The sequence below is a fragment of the Psammomys obesus genome, unplaced genomic scaffold (assembly GCF_907164565.1).
Source record: "Psammomys obesus unplaced genomic scaffold, mPsaObe1.curated_primary_1811, whole genome shotgun sequence".
In the NCBI taxonomy this organism is placed as follows: Eukaryota; Metazoa; Chordata; class Mammalia; order Rodentia; family Muridae; genus Psammomys; species Psammomys obesus.
In genome coordinates this window covers 16814447-16834838 of record NW_026593286.1, presented here as the reverse complement: position 1 = coordinate 16834838, position 20392 = coordinate 16814447, and the positions used below count along the sequence as shown (strand labels likewise).

Here is a 20392-nt window from a genome sequence, read left to right as displayed (position 1 = left end):
TCCTTCCTTCCTTCCTTCCTTCCTTCCTTCCTTCCTTCCTTCCTTCCCTCCTTCCCTCCTTCCCTCCTTCCCTCCTTCCTTTCTTCCTTCCTTCCTTTCTCTGTCTCTTCTTTCTTTTTCAGTAAGACCCTTGCTTGTACCCCTTGGGCTCGCAAGTCAGGGGCCACCTCAGCCTCCCCCTGCTCAACCCCAGGCCGCTGCCCCGCCCCTGCGCGCTCCCTCCTGCCTCCCCCGCGCGCCCGGGGCGCTGTTTCTACCCGGCCTAGCCCAGCCCCGACGCGTGTGGCGGCATGCAGCCGCGAACTAATCCCCGCGGGGCCGCGGCAGACTGCTCCGCGCTGCTCCCTGAGAGCAACCTCCCTCCCTCCGTGCCCCGCGCTCCCTTCCCTCCCACCCCGCACAATCGTGTCGTCCCTTCTTGCCAGCTGGGGGGAAGGGGGGGATGCCGCCAAGGATCCTCTGCCCGCGAGCCTGCTCCCCTCCCTCTGCGCGCCCACCCCTCACCACCCGCGCTGCTCGCTGACACCAAGCGGCAGACAGGTCTCAGCATCTTCCAGGTTTTGGCTGGGCCAGGCCGGTGCTCACCGCCTCCGAACCACCCTCTGCCACCCTGGGTTGCTAGGTCACCTAACGCTCCCCACACCTGCGTTTCTCCTTGGGCTTTAGCTCCTGCGCGCTGGGGTTTGGGGCAGGCTGTGAGGGTCTTTCTTTTGCTACCACCAGAGACGCGGGCCAGGGCTAACTCCCTTAGTCCCCTCCTTGGCCTCTGTGCCCCCACTAGTCCCGCTGATCCCTCTAGCGTAAATCCAGGCATCCTGATGGTATCCCCATCAGGCCGCTACCACCTAGTGAAGGACCTGGGGTCTTTGAAGGTTAGGGGCGAGTTTAGAGCAATGGAGCCGCGCGGGTTTGGCGCGGGGCCAGGTGCTCTAGGTTCACCTGCAGTTTAATAAGCGGGAGGTGAGCTGGCGGTGGGGGGGAGCGGGGGAGGGGAGAGGTTAGGGGTGGAGGGGGAGACTTGCTAGGGCTAGCCAGGGTGGGGCGGCACCCAGTGTTGAGAGGGGGCGGGATTGTGGCTCCTGGACTCCGCCAGCCAGTGGGGCTGGGTTCCTTCCCTAGGCCTAGGAACCCCGCCCTACCTCAGTGGCTTCTGCCCCCCTTATTCGTTGCAACACTTCATTTCTACCTCTCCCTCTTTAGTGGGACGCTCTGGGCTTTTGGAAAGACAATTGCCATCCTCCCAGCTCCCTTTGCCTCACCCCTGCGACTGAGCCTGCCTTCATACCTAGCTAGGTCCATCTTCCTTCAGGCTCATTTCCTAGATCCTTTTGGTCCTCTTCTCCAGGACTCACTAAATTTGAATCCCGTCAACAAGCTCTATGTGGAGGCCCCTGGTTTCTTCCTCTATCTCATCCTGATTATTGTGGAGCCTGTTGACCTGGCACGCGCGCGCGCACACACACACACACACACACACACACACACACTATACTGTCTATCACGGTCTGACTCCTCTGAGTCAGGCTGCTAAGGAGGTTCTTTTAAAACATATGATGTCATTAATAATTTTAGGGACTGCTGAGGGCGAGTGGGGGTTCCCTAGGCTTTTCTAAGGTACTGCTGTTACTGCCACACTAGCCTCCTGAAGCCTTCCCAAAGAGAGGTTGAACTGGACAGATGGGTTTGAGGAAGGAAGGGGAGTAAAATGTACTGAGGACAAACCTGGGAATATAACCAGGCTTTACCTAGCCAAAGACCTAGCTGCAGACCAGAGGGAAAGTGGGGGCAGGCACTGGAGTCTCCAAGGGGCTTTACAAGAGTCAGGAAAAAAAGTTATAAGAAGGCCCTAAAGTGATGCTTGCTTCTTTGCTCCACACTGCATCTTGTACACAAACCCAGACAGGTTGACGACTGGGCTGGGTGTCCTAACAGTTAGGGGACGGACAGAGAACTTCTCTACCTGTCCTTCAGGAGGTGAGGGACAAGAAGGAGATTTGAGGAAGGAGGTTCAGGGAGACTGGGCTTAAGTCCTGATGTGTCAGGAATGGGAGACCAGAGAGATTAGAAGAGGAGTTTGGTAGACTCACAAAGCTGGCCCAGGGAGCTGCTCCTGTTAGGTGCTACTGGCCCTACTATGGCCCAACCACATTTGGAATGGGTGGAAAGAAGGGGCCTGGGTCCTGCAGCAAGCAAGGATCTCTGCTCAGGAAAACCCTTCAGTTTAAGTGGCAGAGCCTGCACCGTGATGTCCTGCTCTTTCTTTCTCCATTGTTTCAGAGTCATTCATGGTTTTAAGAGTAGGCATTCAGGGTTTGGAGAATGGAGTGGCACTCAGCTAAGGAAACTAAGGCACAGGTAATCATATCTCAGGATCACCTAAAGCCCTTGTGTTCTGATGACACCCCAGGAAATTAGCAAACATGTATTAAGCACTTAGTGTTGGGCATTGTACTAAGACACATGGTATCCATGTTTTAGGGTCCTCAAATAGGGTCCCCACTTGGTAGGTGCTATTATTATCTTTGCAAATGAAGCTAAGAGAGGTTGGGTAATTTGTCATCAGTTAGACAGATTATAAATGAGCAGGAGAGCCTGGACTCCACGCAGCCCACCTGATTGAAAGCACTGCCTGCTAGATCCTCTCCTATAAGGGCTCCCAAACTCCAAGGCCAACATGAGGTGAGCTTGAGCCATCAGTGCATGTGTACGCCAAGTACTCCAAAAACACACACCTATGTTTCTGTGAGCACATCCACTCTGTATGTGCCTAAGTGTTCCTGCATGCACAGCTCTCTCTGTCTCTGTCACTCTCTGTTTCTATCTCTGTCTCTGTCTCTGTCTCTCTCTGTCTCTCTCTCCTCTCTCCCAGGCTTAGGAGCATGAACAGATTATTTGCAAGGAGTGAATGGCAACCAGACCTTTATTCTTTCCTCTTCCCTCTTTGACTTGAATGGGCAGAGCTTAAGCTGCTCTGGCCCCTCCTTGTTCCCACTGGCCCCTAAATCATCTTCCCTTCATACTCCCTCATCCTCCAAGCTTGCTCCCTCAGCCCCCTTCCTGGCCATTGGCTGCAGCCTATAGTAGCAGCTGACTCCACTTAGATGCTGGCAGTCTCTGTCCCAGATCAAAGGCAGGGCAGCTAATTGTGCATCTTAACAAGCCCCCCCCCCCAGCTTCGGGCAGCCCAGCTGGCCACGGCCCCACCCCTTTCCCCCTCCAGCTGGCCAGATGGCACAGTGCCTGCATCTGCCCCAGACAGTTGGGGCCAAGACCGAAACTGGGGCCCTGAATGGGAGCTGGGGCAGACCCAGTGGGCAGGACTTCTCTGAGCATGGATGCTCAGAGCAAAGAGTGAGGATGCATGCCCTGGTCATGTCTACACGTGGCTGTGACAGCTGTCAGAAACAGGGAGAGGTGCAGGAACGGAGTCTTAAGCTGCATGAGGTATAGAGTTGTCTAAGGTTGTAAGTTACATTTTTCCCAGATTCTCCTGTGCCTGTCTGACCATGGACATGTTGAAGATGTAGTTACCCCGTTCCCCTATAGACTTGATGCCAAGTATATACAGAGTCATAGGAACTAGAAATTGGGATATCTGGGTTTCTTTCTCAGCAGGAGGACTCAGTGGAGCCCATGTCCCTCAGCATTTGCTGAGAAAGTTAAGTGGAGGCTCCACTTCATAACCTCTGTGACCTGGGGATTTCCCAGTTTGGAGAGAGAGAGAGAGAGAGAGAGAGAGAGAGAGCACGTATGTGCATGTGTGTGTCTGTGTATTTAGGGGGGATGAGGTCTAGACTGTCTCTGGAGGTCTGAGTATTGCCATCTGTTCTAAAGCAGGCAGACTGATGACTCTGCCAGCAATAAGAGACATTCTTAAAGCTCTAAAGATAAAAGGCAGGGGATAAATGCAGGGTGCATGTCCCAGAGTTGTGGGTCTACCCTTTACCCTTAGGCTGCACCAGCTCACAGCAGTTTCTGCTCCCCTGAAGCCTGTGCCAAGTTCCAGATCAATCTTCATCCCCTCCTGTCTGGTTCTCCTGTTACCAGGATGTCATGAGCTAGAAAGAGAAGATGAAGAGGGAGAATCTACATCGGAGGCTTCCACTAATCCAAATGATTTGTTTTAGACAAGGGTCATGAGCTGCTAGGCTCTGTCTTTGATCAGGATGAAACAAAAAACAATGATGTAAAAAAAAAAATGTAGCAGAATTGAACAAGATCAGACAGCAAGAAGAACTTCTCAATAACAGCAATGTTTATGTAGTGCTTTTTATGAGTAAGACACTATTCCAAGCACTTTAAATTTAATAACTCATTCAATTCTTGGAACAACAATTGGCTAGATAATGATAACACTTGTTTGCAGAGAAGGAAACTGAGGCACAAGGAGATTAAGTCTCTTGGCCAAGGTCACATAGTTATTAACAGCTGGCCAGTAGAAGAGCCAAGATTTGAAACCCTGGCAATATGATTGCAGAAATCAGATCTTAGCTGCTAAAGAGACCATGGGATCAATATTATAATTTGTCTTGGCAAGAAGAGGATCTGGCCTGTGGTGCAGCCGATGAGGCTTAGAGCAGGAATGGGCTAGGGGTTTGATCCTATCCAGTCCCAGAGAGGTCTCCAGAGCTTTTAAGGCTTCTGAGAACATGTCCTCCCAGGCTTTGCTGCTGGGGTAGGAGGATTCTGTCATTTCTACTGAATTTCTGATCTTCTCCAAGGTCATCACCCTCCCACCACATTCTGGGTTTCTTCTGTAGGGGTTCACGGCACAGGCCGATTCTTCCTGGCTTCTCTCATTGCCTGCCCTCTCCAGGGTCCACAGCCTCTTTCTAAAAGCTGCTTCTAGCTACGCTTTTCTCAATGGATACTAAACTAAACAAGCAGTAGCCTGCAGGTCCAAGGGCTAGACCTACCTCTCTGAGTAGGTCTCTCCTGGTTCAGGTTCCAGGGCACTTCTCAGGAGATGGCTCCGGCAAGTGTACCCAAAAGGAAAGCAGTATGAACAGGCACTGGGGCCAGGCTAGCACATCCCAGTGTCTCAATCAGAGTGAGTTCTTTTGCCCTCTAAGCCTCTAATGAAAAGCTCAATCTGTCTTTCCACTAAGTTTGCAGCCCTGCTACATGCCAGATACCACTCAGGTCACTGGGTTCACCCACACCAACCTTCGGATGTTTCCAGCAGTTCAAGGCAGGATATAGGCAGGTTGGTGGGATAGGAGCAGCCATGTCATGTGGACCAGAATAAAAACTACTAGGGAGGGAGGGTTCCAGGCTGGGCCTATACAGCAGCCTACAATCTGGGGTGGGGTACATTAAGGGCAGATGATCTGGTCTTATCCTCCTGTCCATTGGCATCTCCTGGGGTCTGGAATTCCATCACTTGTAATTTATACTTTGGGTTAAACTTCACCCACTTTCTCCAGGCTATTTAAAAAAATTGCAGATATCACTGTGAAAGGTAATAGATTAAGTGTCTAATCTGGAAAAGAATGTGTTTGCTAGGGACTTTCTGCCCTGGAGGAGAGATCTAGACATATAAATTCCAAGCTTGCTAAGGAGGTGTTAATGAAAAAGGGAAGGGAGTGTAACCCCACCCCCTCTCTGTCTACCCTCTTCCTGCCCCTGGGACTGAATCTCACAGCCTGTTAGTAAACCATCTACTTCCAGCCTGCTCTACCTAATGATCACGTTCTTCTGGTCTCTTACCACAGATTTTATTTTTTTTCCTTAATTAGTTATTATTTTAAAATTTACCTGTATTTGGTATTTTGCATATATATATGTGTGTGTGTGTGTGTGTGTGTGTGTGTGTGTGTGTGTGTCTGTGTTAAGGTGCCAGATCCCGAGGAACTAGAGTTCAGATGGCTGCCTTTCGTGGCCAAAAATCGTGAGCCAAAAATCAAACACTGGTCCCTTAGAAAAGCAGTCAGCGCTCTTCCCCGCTGAGCCATCTCTCCAACCCCTTACCGCAGGTTTTCGAGAGAGTGCTTTCGCCTACGCCATAGCAGCGGCCGGGGTAGTACACGCCGTGTCCAACGCGTGCGCCCTGGGCAAACTGAAGGCTTGTGGTTGCGACGCCTCCAGGCGTGGGGATGAAGAGGCCTTCCGTCGGAAGCTGCACCGCCTGCAGCTGGACGCGCTGCAGCGCGGTAAGGGCCTGAGCCACGGGGTCCCGGAACACCCTGCCCTGCCCCCTGCCAGCCCAGGCCTGCAGGACTCCTGGGAGTGGGGTGGCTGCAGCCCGGATGTGGGCTTCGGAGAACGCTTCTCCAAGGACTTTCTGGACTCCCGGGAGCCTCACAGAGACATCCACGCACGCATGAGACTCCACAACAACCGTGTTGGCAGGCAGGTGAGAGTCAGGACGAGGCTAGGCAGGCTCCTCATCCGCTCGCTTGGGTAGCTCTCCCTTTTAGGAACCACTCTATTTTCCCGGCTCAGTAACCTCACATCCCTCTCTTAACCCAGTCTGCAAGAAGTGGGAACCTTCCACGGTGGGACTGGGACACAGGGGTGAAACCATCTTTCTCTGATAGCCAACAGAAGAAAGGAATAGGCTGGCAGTCAGGACCTGGGCGACCACACTCTCCTTCCCTGTAGAGCCAGAACATCGAAGAGCATCATCCATCATGTATCACAGCTCTAAATATTTCATGGCTGTAGGAGCCCGAGATCACAGACTTTCTGTTCAGTATCCCGGGAAGGGATTCTCACAGGCTGAGGACCTATGTTATAGCTTCCTACCTTCTCTCTCCCCTTCTTTCTTTCTTTCTTTCTTTCTTTCTTTCTTTCTTTCTTTCTCTCTCTCTCTCTCTCTCTCTCTCTCTCTCTCTCTCTTTTTCTGGACTGCTCATACTACCTTCAAGTTCCTTTGTGTGAGAGTAACAACACTAAAAACAATACAGACACAGGCACAGGAGAAAAGGAACGGTTGATTGAACTTACCAAACCTTTCTATGTGTTAGGCTCAGCCTACTTAGGGCACGCCTGTACTGTCAACACTCCTAAGAAACACGTGCTCAGATGTGGAAACTGAGGCAGAGTGACTAAAAAACTTGCCTGAGTTGGGAAAGTGTTAGCGAGGCCGGCTCCACTCCCAGCCCTTTCCTGGCAGTTCCCTGCTCATTCCTCTTCTTGGTCCTTCCCTGTCTGCTCAGCCCAGTTGCTGGCTTCCTATCCCTATGCAGTTTCCCCCTTGGCCCCTGAGACCATTCCGTTCCTCCTCTGACTCCGCAGCCATTTCCATCTTCGAAGGGAGTGAGGGTGAACTGAGGCACACGCATGCTTACCCTCAGGTCCAGCTCCCACCCAGCCATGCCCTGGGCACGGGGCTTCTTTCCCAAGCTCCTGATACCACCCCAGCCCAGCCCAACAGTGCCTCCTCCTTGTCCTTGTTAAACTGGTTAATTAATGGCTTGCAGCCTGTGGGAAGCAGATGTTCTGGAGCTGCTGGCCTGGGGAAGCTTTGGTGTGTGTTTCGGGAGTTTCGTTTCGGGGGGAGTTGGGGGGATGGAGCAGGGTGGGTTCCCATGTAGCGCTAACACCACAGGCTACACACAGACTGTACAGCCCTCTCAGAGGTAGGCTCCTTGACCAGGCCTTCTTGACCAGTTTGGAAGACCCGGCCCCTTGCCCTCCTTAAGAATATTTGGAATTGGGGTGGTGGGGGTGGAGAGTGTGGACAGCTTCCAGTGGGGGTGTCTGCTGAGGGTAACACTAAGGGGTTCTTTACAGGGAGGGGGGTTATTAGAGAACAAGTTGAGCTCTGAGTGAGTGGCAAGGAAGCTTCTCCTAGAGACCAGGCAGGGGCCGCTTTGGCACCTGCCAGTACTCAGTATAAACAGAGGAAGTTTGAGTTGGTATAATGGGAGGGAGATGTCTCCTTCGTTCCTCCACCCCGGACCCCCCACCCCGTCCTTGCAAAGACCTGCAGGGCACAGAGCCTGGAGGGAGGCCAAAGGCTTTGGGGTTGAGATGTAGGGGGGCAAGCTCCTTGCTCCAAGGAAAGGAGAGGGAATTTCCCTAAAGATTTGGGATCCTGGGGGGCTCAGGAAGCAAGAACCCCCAGGCCCAAAAGCCCCATGTAGTTGCTAGAAAGGCTGGCAAGGAAGGAAAGAGCTCAACCGAGGGAATTTCCCCACAGGGTCTAGCCGGATTGGGGTGGGGGGGGCGGGGGGTGCTGCGGAAGAGCGGGAGAAGTTCTGAGCCCCAGTTTCGGACCTCAGTGTTCGCTTCTGTACAATGGGAGCCGACCTCCAGCCTCTGTGGCCAGGGGAGGGCTGGGACGCTGGATGCCGGGCCTCAGTTCCCCTCGGTGCCTCCCCGTGCAGGCGGTGATGGAGAACATGCGGCGAAAGTGCAAGTGCCACGGCACGTCAGGCAGCTGTCAGCTCAAGACGTGCTGGCAGGTGACGCCCGAGTTCCGCGCCGTGGGGGCGCTGCTGCGCAGCCGCTTCCACCGCGCCACGCTCATCCGGCCGCACAACCGCAACGGGGGCCAGCTGGAGCCCGGCCCCCCGGGGGCCCCCTCGCCAGCCCCGGGCGCTCCAGGGCTACGCCGGAGGGCCAGCCACTCCGACCTGGTCTACTTTGAGAAATCGCCCGACTTCTGCGAGCGGGAGCCGCGCCTGGACTCGGCGGGCACTGTGGGCCGCCTGTGCAACAAGAGCAGCGCGGGCCCCGACGGCTGCGGCAGCATGTGCTGCGGCCGCGGCCACAACATCCTGCGCCAGACGCGCAGCGAGCGCTGCCACTGCCGTTTCCACTGGTGCTGCTTCGTGGTCTGCGAAGAATGCCGCATCACCGAGTGGGTCAGCGTCTGCAAGTGAGCAGGCCCAAGCTCGCCTGGGTCTCAAGAAATGTTCTCCACCTGGGTGCCTGGCTTGCTTCTGCCGCTGGCGATCTGGGCCCGGGCGGCAGCAGCAGCCGCCGCCTTGGTTCCTGAGAGAGGTGGTTGGCTCTTACGGCCCTGAGACATCACAGACAGTCTAGACCTGACTGGCACCCTTCTGCTGGCTTCTGTGGGTCGCTCTCTTCCTCCTCCTAGCTCAGACAGCTGGAGGCGATGCCGGAGAGTGCCCCGCACCCTTGGACGCACCACCAAAGCAGCCCAGCCTTCCAGGCCTGCCTCCTGTTGTCTTTTCTCCCCTCTCCCGGGACTGGCAGGCAATGCGCTGAAGCTGCTGGGCACCGGGGGAAGAAAACTAAAATGAAGAAATGGGCTAATTCGGCTGAAGTGATTCTACAAAGACCCCAGATACCTTCCTCCACAGGCTTCTGCCCCTATCATTCAACTTAACAGATATTTATTTTGCACTCTCTTTGTGGCATTCTCTGGGGGAAAGGGAAGCCTTCTGAAGTTTACAGGCTGACTAAAGGAGGTGGTCAATAAACCAGTAAACACCTAAACAAGATTATTTCAGGCGATGTTATGGGCTTTGGGGAAAATTAAGCAGGGCCCTGAGTATTGATTTGTGGGAAATGGAGCCCTTTCGGCTAAACTGATCAGCCAGGGAGACTTCTGAGTTGTGACATACAAGCTGAGACCTGCATGAGAGAGAAAGAGCCATGCAGAGACAGGGAAGGGTTTTCCAGACAGATTATAGGAACCCAGAGCTCTGAGGAGAGAGAGAAAGAGACAGAGACCTCCACCTGTTGAGGGAACAGCGGTGTTAGGGGAGGAGAAATCAAGGGCAGGGAGGAGAGACCAGAGGATGGGGCAGCCACAAGAACTGGGTTTTATTTTAGTAGAATCTGCATAGATCCTTAAGCAGGCGACAGTTGTGCTCTGATTCCCACGTGTATGGGGATCTGGCTGAAATGGAGACACGATGACAGCCAGAAAGCATGTTGTGGAGACTAGCTGAGGCCTGGTTTGGATGACAGCAGTAAGGATGCCTGGAAGGAATGGGACCCAGGGATCCAGATCCCTCAACGCCAGAATTCTAACCACCCACTTTGTACCTGAGCCCTTTGCCACAAGCCAGGACGAGTGGCTGTGCCCAGCAGCCACTGACAGCAGAGACAGGAGACGCTCTGAGAGAAATAATCCTGGGCAAGACCCAGCTCAGCCCAGCCTAGCGCCCCAGGGGGCAGGTGAGGCGAGGAGGTGCGGCTGGGCTGGGACTGGGATGGTGGGGGAGGGCTGCCGACTCACCCTCCAGAGCTGGCCTCTGGAGGCCAGGCGTGAAAGCTGGGGATGGATAGGCAGCCTTCCTGAGCCCCCCCCCCCAAGCCCCCAAAGCCACAACTCAAGGTGTCACTTAGCAGGCCAAAACTCCTCCTTGACATGTTTCCACCAGGACGTTGCTGGGCCAAAATTTGGATGAGATTCTGAGACCCTCAGAATCTCAGGCAGGGCAGTTTTAGCTACCTCATCCAGTACTATTGCTCAGCTAGTGACCTTACTGGATGGCATCCATCTTGGTAAACCAAACCCAGACAAAGTCTTGTTCCAAAGGCCAGTTTTCACAGAGCCCCCTTCCCCCATGTTTCCTTGCCTTGATCCCTTGAGGGGGTTCACTCCGGAGCCATACACCTCTGTTGGCCCATCAGTTGGAAGATTGGGCTCACTAGATCGCTCTCAGCTACCCGCCCTTTAACTGCTGCATTTCAGCAGCTCCTAGGCATGCCTAAGGCACCAGGCCCTCTCAAGTGCTAAGTTCTGCTGCCTCAGTGGAGAACAGGGTTTCTTTCCCCACCCCCTCCCCCAAACAGCCTCACAGGTGGGTGAGCGTCTCTGGGGAGGAGGGGTAGGCAGGAGCAGACAGACACACCTGCCTCATTCCTTTCCTCTTGTTCATCCTGGAGAGAACTGTAGGGGCTGGGCTCCCCCCTTCTCCCCTCCCATCCTAGGGAGGAAGAGAGATGTGCTGCGGGAATTGGAGGGTGGAGGGATAGTCCCAGACCTAGCAGCATAGTCCCATACCACCACAGCCTTGACCCCCATCCTCCGCCTTTCAGAGCTTGGGGAAGTGAGCATTCGTTATAGGATGGAGTTTGGGAAGAAGGTGAAAGGGGCACACTGCAGAACACGTTGCCTGGAGTGAGGGCAGGGCAGAGTGGGGGCAGGGGACCAGACACCGAGCTAGAAGGGAGCTCCAATGGGCACAATCAGTGCCCCCATAATAGCAGAGTGACCTATGGGACGCCATGAGGGCTGTTAAAGGCAGGTGGGAAGGTGGTGGAGGTGGGAAGATGGACCCCAAGCCTGTGCACAGTGGCTGAGGGTACAGTGGGAATAACGATGTTGGAGCGTCCTGCCACCACCCACTTCAGGTGCTAGGTTGGAAATAAGTGGAAATGGGCTGAAGTTAATGCCGCTTAGGGCAAAGGTGGGCTGAAGACCTCGGGAATCACCGGAGGTGAAATTTATAATAGGAACAAAACAACCTCCCTTTCCCCTCTGCACCTTCGACCTCAGGGACGCTACATTATTTCGTTTTAGGCAGAACTGAGTGGGGTCTAACGTCTCAAAAGGAGGGAGGGAGGGAACTAATAGCAAGTAAGGCTGGTGGACTGATGGACACAGTGCTGGGGTTAAAGGTCAGGGAGAAACAGCCCGCTGGAGTGCCATGAGAACCCAGGCATCTGGCTTTTCAGTCTCCCAAGGGGACCTATAGAGGGATGATAGACTTGCCAACTGCAGAGTACCTGGGTGAGAGGCAAGGTCAAGGCCATCATTTAGGGGTTACCTCCCTCTCCTTTCCCTGAATTAACGCGCTCCAGGTAGCCTCCGGCAGGGGGCCTTTCCCTCTGGAGATTGGCCAGACCCCAATCGACAGCCCCCCTCCTCCCTTTCCACCCTCCCTCCACCCCTCATGTGGTTGCCGGCAGCTGCCTGCGGTCGCCTCATCCCTTGTGCTCAAGGCACAGGGACTTTCCAACAGGGGAAAAAATGACTTAATGAGAGTGGGCGCTGGGGGCGGGAGGGACAGGTCCTTGTAATCACAGCTCCACTGTGGGGCCTGCGTACCTCCCGCTCCTTGCCCAGCTTCCTGCTGCCAGCGCCAGCTTGGGTTCTGCTCAGGGAGGGGGGGTGGGCAGCCTGGCGATTGGGAGATCCCTCTTCAGGTGCTAGGCTCTCTGCGACCCTTGGGCTGCCTTTTCTTTCTGAGCTGCTTGGGGACGGATCCTGCGACACCCCAGAATCCCTCTCTGGATCCTGTCCAGAGTCTTTTGCTAGTGAATTAGAAGAGCAAGGAGGGTCCCAAAGAGAACCCTTGGCTGTTCCGAGACTGCGCACTTCGCAACGCCCCCCGTTGCTGCGGCAACCAGGGCAGACGAGGTGTGTCCCGGGGCCTGGGAGGTACCCCCTCCCCACCCTGCCGCCGCCCGCAGGGGCCAGGCCCCGCCGCTGTGGTGCGCGGGGGTGGGGGTGTGCCGTTCCCATGGCAAGGGTGAGCTAGGAGGGCACATTCTTCCCCAGGGTGGGAGCGCCCTGGGGACACGAGAAGGGGGGTGACGGGGGAGGCAGAAAGGGGAGCAGAGGATGGTCAGAACAAGGGAGGAGTCTCGGACAAGATGAACCAGGGTTTCTGAGGTTGAAACGGGGGAGTTTGGAATCCGTCCTCTCCCCTACTCCAGCTTTTCTGAGGTGTCCTTCTCCTCCTCCTGCACCCTTCTTGGGGTTCAAAGCTTCCAGGCCTCCATTTCCGAGGAAGGGACTTCCGATAACCGACCAACCCCCTTTGTGGAGCTAAGAGGCCTGTCCCACTCCACTCCCAGGAGCGCTGAAGCCCAGACTGTGAGCCACTGCCCTGCAATTAAGCCCCTTGGCCGCCCCTGGGCCACTCTGCCTGGCTCAGTCCGCTGCCAATTACAGTTTTGCGCAGCAGGATTACCTTGGAAAACCAGGAGAGGCTTGGGGGGTGGGGGAAACAGCAAGCAACTGAAGAGGGGGAGATGCTGGGGGTGTCCTTGACCCCAGGGTCCTCATCTGGAACTTCAGGCTGCAGCCTTGAGTGTGTATGTTGCAACGTCTGGGATCCAAGGCTGTGTGTACTTAAAAAGTTCAAGGCCCTTGAGGCTTATTCTCTTTTCCACCGTAGGCTGCAGCGTGGGTCTCTCCTGGACCCAAGCCCTGACCGATGAACCCAGCTTGGTTTTGCTGAGCCAACCACAAGGCAGCCGCCAGCAAGAAACTTGTTTTGTGGAAATCACAAAACGGCAAGGAGGGTCCGCCTTTTCTGCGGGGCAAAGAAAAGCAACCAGGCAGTGTGCAGAGGATCGATGTTGGAGCGTCCTGCCACCACCCAGTCTCCTGCCGTTCCTTCTCTCCCTGTCCTGCCGGCTAGTCTGCAGGGGCTGGAGCAAAGCTCCGCGCCTCCTGCAGTCCAGCGACTCACATCTGGTTGGCAGCTGGAAACCACCGACCACAAACTATTGAGGACATGGCGCCCTCTGTCGGTGCCGAGTGGCGAGGCACCAGCTTTGGGGCCTGTGCCGTGCGTTTCTGCCGCAGAGGGTGCTGGGTTTTGCTCCTGATGCATGGGTCTCCACTCATTCCATACCCTTTGCCTGCAGAAAACCCCCGTACTCTGACCCACGTCTCTCCAAAATCCTACTCCGCCGCCCCCCACGGTCTTGCCGACCCTCTGCAAGAACGTGTGCTTAAAACCCAGTCTAGTGACCTAGCTCCTCCGAACCTCACAAGGTCACAAGCTCTGACTTCAGCTCCTGCGACCTGTCACTCCATGCCCCACGATCACTCTATGCTTAACTTAAAAGTCCTAAATTAGGAATATGGTCATATAAATAACCACATAGTTTCTCAATGGAATTCCTTGCTGTGTCCTTTAAAATGAGGTGGGTGAAGGATATTTAGTGGCTGATTTAGTGATTTAGTATTTGCTGTACATGGGGGGGGGGTAAGGGTGGAGGAAGGGCACATTAACAAAATATAGCCCGGGGCAGGGTCGCCCTTTGGTGTAAGAAAATTGGACAGGTTATTCAAGAGCTGAATTCTTTAGGACGGGCATGATAGATGGTTTAAAATTTGTTCACTACTTATCTGCATTTTTCATTTGTGTAAAATGAGCCCGTTTTAGTTGGTCCATATGCTGATTCTACAGACTGAATATTTTGGTCCAAAAGTGAACGTCACATTATACACCTGAAAAGGTTTAAAACACTCTCAAGACAGAGGCAGGTGGATATCTATGAGTTTGAGGCTGCCCTGGTCTAAGTAGCTAGTTCTAGGTTAGCCAAGGCTACATACAGAACTTCGTTTTAATAAAAAAAAAAAAAAAGGGCCCGGGGGGGGGGGGGGTGGCATGTGGAGTAAAATTTAAAAAACAAAAACAAACAAACTAACAACAAAACCCTGTATGTGCGGTGGCCCGTGGAGGCCGAAAGAGAGCATCAGTCCCACGAAGCTGGAGTTAGAGGCAGTTGTGAGCTGTCCAGTATGCGTGCTGGGACCCAAACCCAAGTCCTCTGGAAGAGCAGTACTTGCTCCTAACCACTGACCTGTCTCTCCAGCTCCACGTGGTGTTATTAGAATATGCCAAGTTGCCGGGCATGGTGGCACACGCCTTTACTCCCAACACTTGGGAGAAAGAGGCAGATGCATGTCTGTGAGTTTGAGACCAATCTGGTCTACAGAATGAGTCCCAGGACAGCCAAGGGTAACAGAGAAAAGCCCTGTCTCGAGAAACCAAAACTCAAACCAGATTTTGGAAAGAGTCCTTGCAAAGCTAGGAAGTAAGAGACCCGCGTTCCGATAAGAACGAGTGTGATTATGCTGTTAAGATTTTCCTTTAAAAATCCAAAAGTTCATGAAACTACAACCATAGCTCAGCAGTGAAGAACACTTGCTGCTCTTGCAGAGGATCAAGGTTCAGTTCTCAGAACGCACAGAAGGGTTCACAAGCATCTGTAAATCCAGTTCCAGAGGCTTTGACACCCTCTTTCAGCCTTTGTGGGGCCCAGGAATGCTCATGGTGCACAGACATACATGCAGTCAAAATTCTTATACACATACAACAAATAAATCTAATTTTTGTGTATGGGTTTTATTTATTTATTTAGGTATTTTTTTTAATCTATGTGAGTGCTCTGTCTTCATGTACATCTGCACACCAGAAGGGGGCATCGGATCCCATTATAGATGGTTGTGAACCACCATATGGTTGCTGGAATTGAACTCTGGACCTCTGGAAGAGCAGTCAGTGCAGTTAACTGATGAGCCATCCCTCCAGCCCTGGGATTTTTGTTTGTTTGTTTGTTTGTTTTACTTTGTTTTGAGACAATGTTTCTCTGTATAGCCCTGTGTATCCTGGTGCTCACTCTGTAGACCAGACTGGCCTTGAACTCAAAGATTCACCTGCCTCTGCCTCCCAAGTGCTGGGATTAAAGGTGTGCTCCACTATGCCCAGCAAAACTTAAAAAAAAAAAAAATCCTAATAGTTTGTAGTGGGAATAGGTGTCCTATCTATTGAAATAGGTGTCCAAACCAAAACCAAGAAGTTGTTAGAAGGGTCCTTGTGGTTTGAATGAAATGGTCTCCATAGATTCTTAGGGAGTACCATTATTGGAGGTGTGGCCTTGTTGAAGGAGGAAGCATGCCGATTGTGTTTCTGTTGGGGGATGTGAGTACTGAAGTTTCAGAAGGTCAAGCCAGGCTCAGTCTCTCTCTCTCCTTCCCTCCCTCTGTCCTTCCCTCTCTTCTTCCCTCCCTGCTGCTTGAGGTTCTGGATGTAAAACTCTGAGCTACCTCTCCAGCACCATGTCTGCCTGCATGGTGCCATGCTTTTGGCCACGAGGATGATGGGCTAAACTTGTGAACTGTAAGCTTGCCCCAATTAAATATTTTTCTTTATAAAAGTTAACGTGGTCATGGTGCCTCTTTACACAATAAAACCCTAAATAAGACAGTACTGAAGTGTGTACCCAGTTGTTGTCTGTGGGTGGGATGATGAAGTTATTATTTTTCCATTGTAAAGACTTATGTATGAAGATGCTGTCACAATGAACAACAACAACAAAAATTGGTCAAAAGTCTAATACTTTCTTCTTGTTCCTTACTTTCCTTGTTTGTTGCACCAATGTGCATCAACTGCCCCCTCTGTGACTCTTTAAGTGGTTTTGGACATTGTTTTTCTCTCACCCTTCTCTGCTCCACGGATTATTTACTTCTTTCTGCCTGCTTGCACTCTTCAGATACTGGGGATTGAATCCAGAACTTTGGGAATACTAGGTGGAGGGCCCTACCATGAGGCTACACTGCCAGCCCTATGTTTGCCTTTGGAAACCATCTGAAAGATACAGAAATGTTAGAACAGTTGTGCAGAGAATGCTTGCCTCTGCTGAACCACACGCTGCCCGCATGTAACCTTATCCCTAGTGCTTAGGATATGTGTTCTACAAACGGACATTCTCCTCCTGACCTGATGCGATGCTCTCAGTCAGGAGATTGAGCATGGCCGTGTCCATGCTGCCCAGCTCCCAGCCCTTTTAGACTTCCGTCATTTGGGCCAGTGCTATCCTTTTGTAAGGCTCTAGTCCGGAATCAGTCATCACACTGAATTTTGTCTTCCTAGTGTCCTTCCATCTGACACAATTACAAAGCTTTACTCTCATGACCAGGACAATTTAGAAGACTACAGACATGTTGCATTGTAGACCATTCCTCTGTGTTGGTTTGTCTGTTATTTCTTCATGATTAGATCCGGGTTATGAATCTTTGGCAACAATACTGCAGATGTTAAATCTTTCCCTCATTGCCCTGTTATTTATTCTGATGCTTAAAATTCCCTCGATTTGCTACAGCTGCCAAGCTAGTTTCTGTCTCTGTAAATTCATTGAGCACTTCCTTCTTTTATGGCCTGGTATTTTTTCCTGCCCCAGCCCTGACACCAGTCATTTTGACAAGCAACCTTTATTTCTCTTGATGGAAGATGAAATGTAGAAACTGATATTTGCATTCTGGATAAGCTCATTGTTCTTGGGGCACCATTGCCTCCAGAACTCTCGGGGGGCAGTGTTAGGAAATATGTCTTCTTATATAAACAACTATCTCTGTGTCTGTCAGTCTATCATCTATGCACCCATACAACCTATTGCTAATCCCTGACATATGTAGAAGACAATGGCTTCACTTCTAAGTCACCCACAAAACACAGTTTGTCTTCATTTTCTCTTTTTTCCCTTTTGTGTTTCTATCTGTCTTCTTGCCACTTCCCTTTATATTACATATAATGTATATAATGCATTATATTCCTCCATGTTGTGCTTCAAGGACCTCTGCCTTCCCATGGTCCTCTTTGCCCACAGCATGGATGCTACACATCATTGTGTCCACCTATGTCATGACTTTTAAATGAACCAATTCAAGAAGAAAGGGGGCAAAGGCTGATAACAATTCCACTCCCTTTTGGAGCTTTAGGGAAATCCCTTAGTCCTTCCCATTTGCTAAGTGACATCAGCTCTTCCCGATCTTTGTATTGAAAACCCTGGATTCATGGAGGCCTTCATCTTGCTGACATTTTACATAAATCCACCGCAGTTAACTGTTTATTGTCTGCCTCTACATCAAAAACTCCACAAAAGCTCAGGCTCCCTTTTGTGTGTGTGTGTGTGCACATGCTTACACACGTGTAGGTTCTGTGTTTCTAATTTGAGGAATTGAGTACATGGTAAATCCTCAATAAATATGGTTGAATGAATGAATGAGCATCTATGGAAATGACTGTTAATCTCTGTCTTTAGCCCAGCTGTTCTTCCTAAGATCTTTTTTGAAATTCTACCTGCCAGCTACATGTTTTGTGGTAGATGCATAGCTCTCCAAATCAAACTTTGTTAATTAATTATTTAGGTGTTCATAGAAAACAAACAAACAAACAAACTGAGTCCTTTTTTTTTTCACTGCTAATTTTTTTTTAATGCTTCTCAGTCCCTGGTATTCAGCAGGCACTTAATATTTGCTGAGTAAATGAATGGCCGTCTCTGTCAAGCTAGCTCTCCTGTAAATGGCTTCTCCTGGCAACATCATCTTCCCAGCTATCCAGTCTCACAATGGCTATCAACTCGGATTCCCCTACCTGTTTTCCGTATTCCTGTCAGTGGCCATCCTACTCCCAAGGTCAATGCTCTCCAGACCCTTCAGACATTTCAACTGCCTCCTTCTTTTCTCCCTCGTCTATCCATCTTCATTAGAACTTTCTGTTTTCCTCTTCCATAAAGTGCATGCCATTTCCTCTCACTGAAGATTGCAATGATCTTTGTACTAATTAAGGCTCTTAAATTAGCAGACAACAGAAGTGGACTCTGATTCACTTACAAGGAAGAAGAATTTCCTGAATGATATGGAATGACTCTCAGAATTGACAGGAAGCCTGAAGAATCAGGTGTGGGGGCTAGCGTTGTCATTCCGTTGGTAGACACCCAGCAGACCTGAAGACCTAGGCTTGATCCCTAACACCACACAAAACTGTGTATAATGATGCATGTCTGTAACACCAGGTCTCCAGGAAGCAGAGGTAGGAGGATCAGAAGTTCAAGGTCATCCTGGGCCAGCTGGGGTAGATGAGAATCTGTCTTAAAAGCAAGCAAGCAAACAATCAATCTTTTTTGGAGACAGGGTTTCTCTGTGTAGCCCTGGCTGTCCTGAAAATCGCTCTGTAGACCAGGCTGGCCTTGAACTCAGAGATCTACCTGCCTCTGCCTCCCAAGTGCTGGGATTAAAGGCATGTGCCACCAGCATCCAGCCCAAAATCATTATCATCATCATCTTGAGAAGTAGGCAGAAGCTGAAAAGTATTAGGCACCTGAAACTTCAACCAAGTCCTGTCTCAGGAGGAGACTGAGTAGGGGCGACAGGCCCTGTGCTCTGAGAGCTGTCCCTCACACAGCTATCACAGTCCTGACAGGCTGTTGCTGCTTCTGAGGTGAATTATAAAGTTTGATGACTCTGTGAGTCACTTTATAAAGATCCAGGGTCCTGAGTGGGAGCTTTGGTTTGACTGAGACCTTCCTGCCAAGGATCAGGGGAGCAAGGGTCTGATTTCCCTTAAATCCCGCACTAAGAGAATTCACTAGCATGGAAGGGGCACTCAGGTGCTGAGCAGGTAAAGGCCCTACTGTGCATGCACACATACATAGGCTCTTAGGCATGCCATTGGGATCCTCCACCATCTACCATGATCACTCTCATTTCTCTCCCTTGCACACACTGTTCTACTGTAGCACAGCTGTGAGGCACTCCTTGAGCTGTCCCTTCCCGCCTCAGCTCCTTCCTCAGCTGCTCTTCAATGCTGGTCCCGTAGGACTCAGGCTTCACACCTACATCGTGTCTCCTCTGTTAGGATCTGGGCTGATCCTAGGCTTTGTGGTCTGTCTAGGAGGTGGCGAGGTTGGATTCTTTTTATTTCTCACTACCCTCATGACCTGGGACAAAATAACTTTTCTGGACCTCCCTATGTGCATCTGCTGTATGGTAATAAAAGTACCCATCTCCCAGAATTTTTAACAATATTTTTGATTCTCTGTGTGTGTGTGTGTGTGGAGGTCAGAGAACAACTTTGTGGAGCTGATTCTTTCTTTCAACCTTTGGGCAGGTTCTGGGGATCAAACTCAGGCCATCAGGCTTGTAGCATTGAGCAAACCCTTTTACCCACTGTGTCACCTCACCAGTCCCTCTTCAGCATTTTTTTTTTTTTTAATTATAAAGACTTTATGTTTATGTGTGTTTTGCCTGCATTCATGTCTATGGACAACTTGAGTGCCTGGCACCAGTGTAGGCCAGAAGGGGGCACAAGAGCCCCTGGAACTGGAGTTACAGGCATTGCAAGTCATGAGTAGGTGCTGGGACTCAAACCTGGGTCTTCCGCAAGAACAGCCAGTGCTCTTGAGCTATAAGCCACCTCTCCATCCTACCCATTTCTCCCAGAATTCTTTTTAAAGGCAAGTACAGAGTTCAAGATGGCAACAAACTCTTGAGTTCTCCTGCCTCAGTTTCCTGAGAACTGGAAGGACAGGCATAGGCCACCACACTAAGCTTACAGCTGCCCTGAGGGGCAGCTATGCCAAAAGGGCTTCATTAGTCTGCTATACACAGACATTCAGGTCTGTGTTAAGTGGGACTCCTAAGGTCTTGACATTTATGAGGAACATGATCTGGATATTTACATTTCAGCGTCACATAGGTTTAATGGTATCTGTGTAATGGGACTTCTTGACAGAGCTCTTTTGTTTTGTCAGACAACACTGCCTCCTCCTGGTGGAACTTCCAGATTCTTGAACCATGTCCGTTAAGCTGCATGGCACCAAGAATCTTTTGGGTGTCCATATTTAGGATCTTGGATTAAGCAGTCACATATAGTGGGGTGAGAGACTGTTGGCAGGGACAGCCTCCCCCCTCTCCCCACCCCCAGCTCAACAGCAGGTGAAT

The 20392-nt window shown here is 51.4% G+C and overlaps 1 protein-coding gene across 1 annotated transcript in view; it reads left to right on the top strand.

The window, feature by feature from the left end:
* The window catches only part of Wnt10a (Wnt family member 10A), an 11173-nt gene extending 2103 nt beyond the window's left edge, over window positions 1–9070 (top strand). The window contains exons 3-4 of the mRNA XM_055616934.1: window positions 5976–6355; window positions 8334–9070. Of these exons, the coding sequence (XP_055472909.1) occupies window positions 5976–6355; window positions 8334–8831 (878 nt within the window). The 3' untranslated portion in view covers window positions 8832–9070. The remainder of the gene's footprint in view (window positions 1–5975; window positions 6356–8333) is intronic.
* Window positions 9071–20392: the final 11322 nt, after the last annotated feature.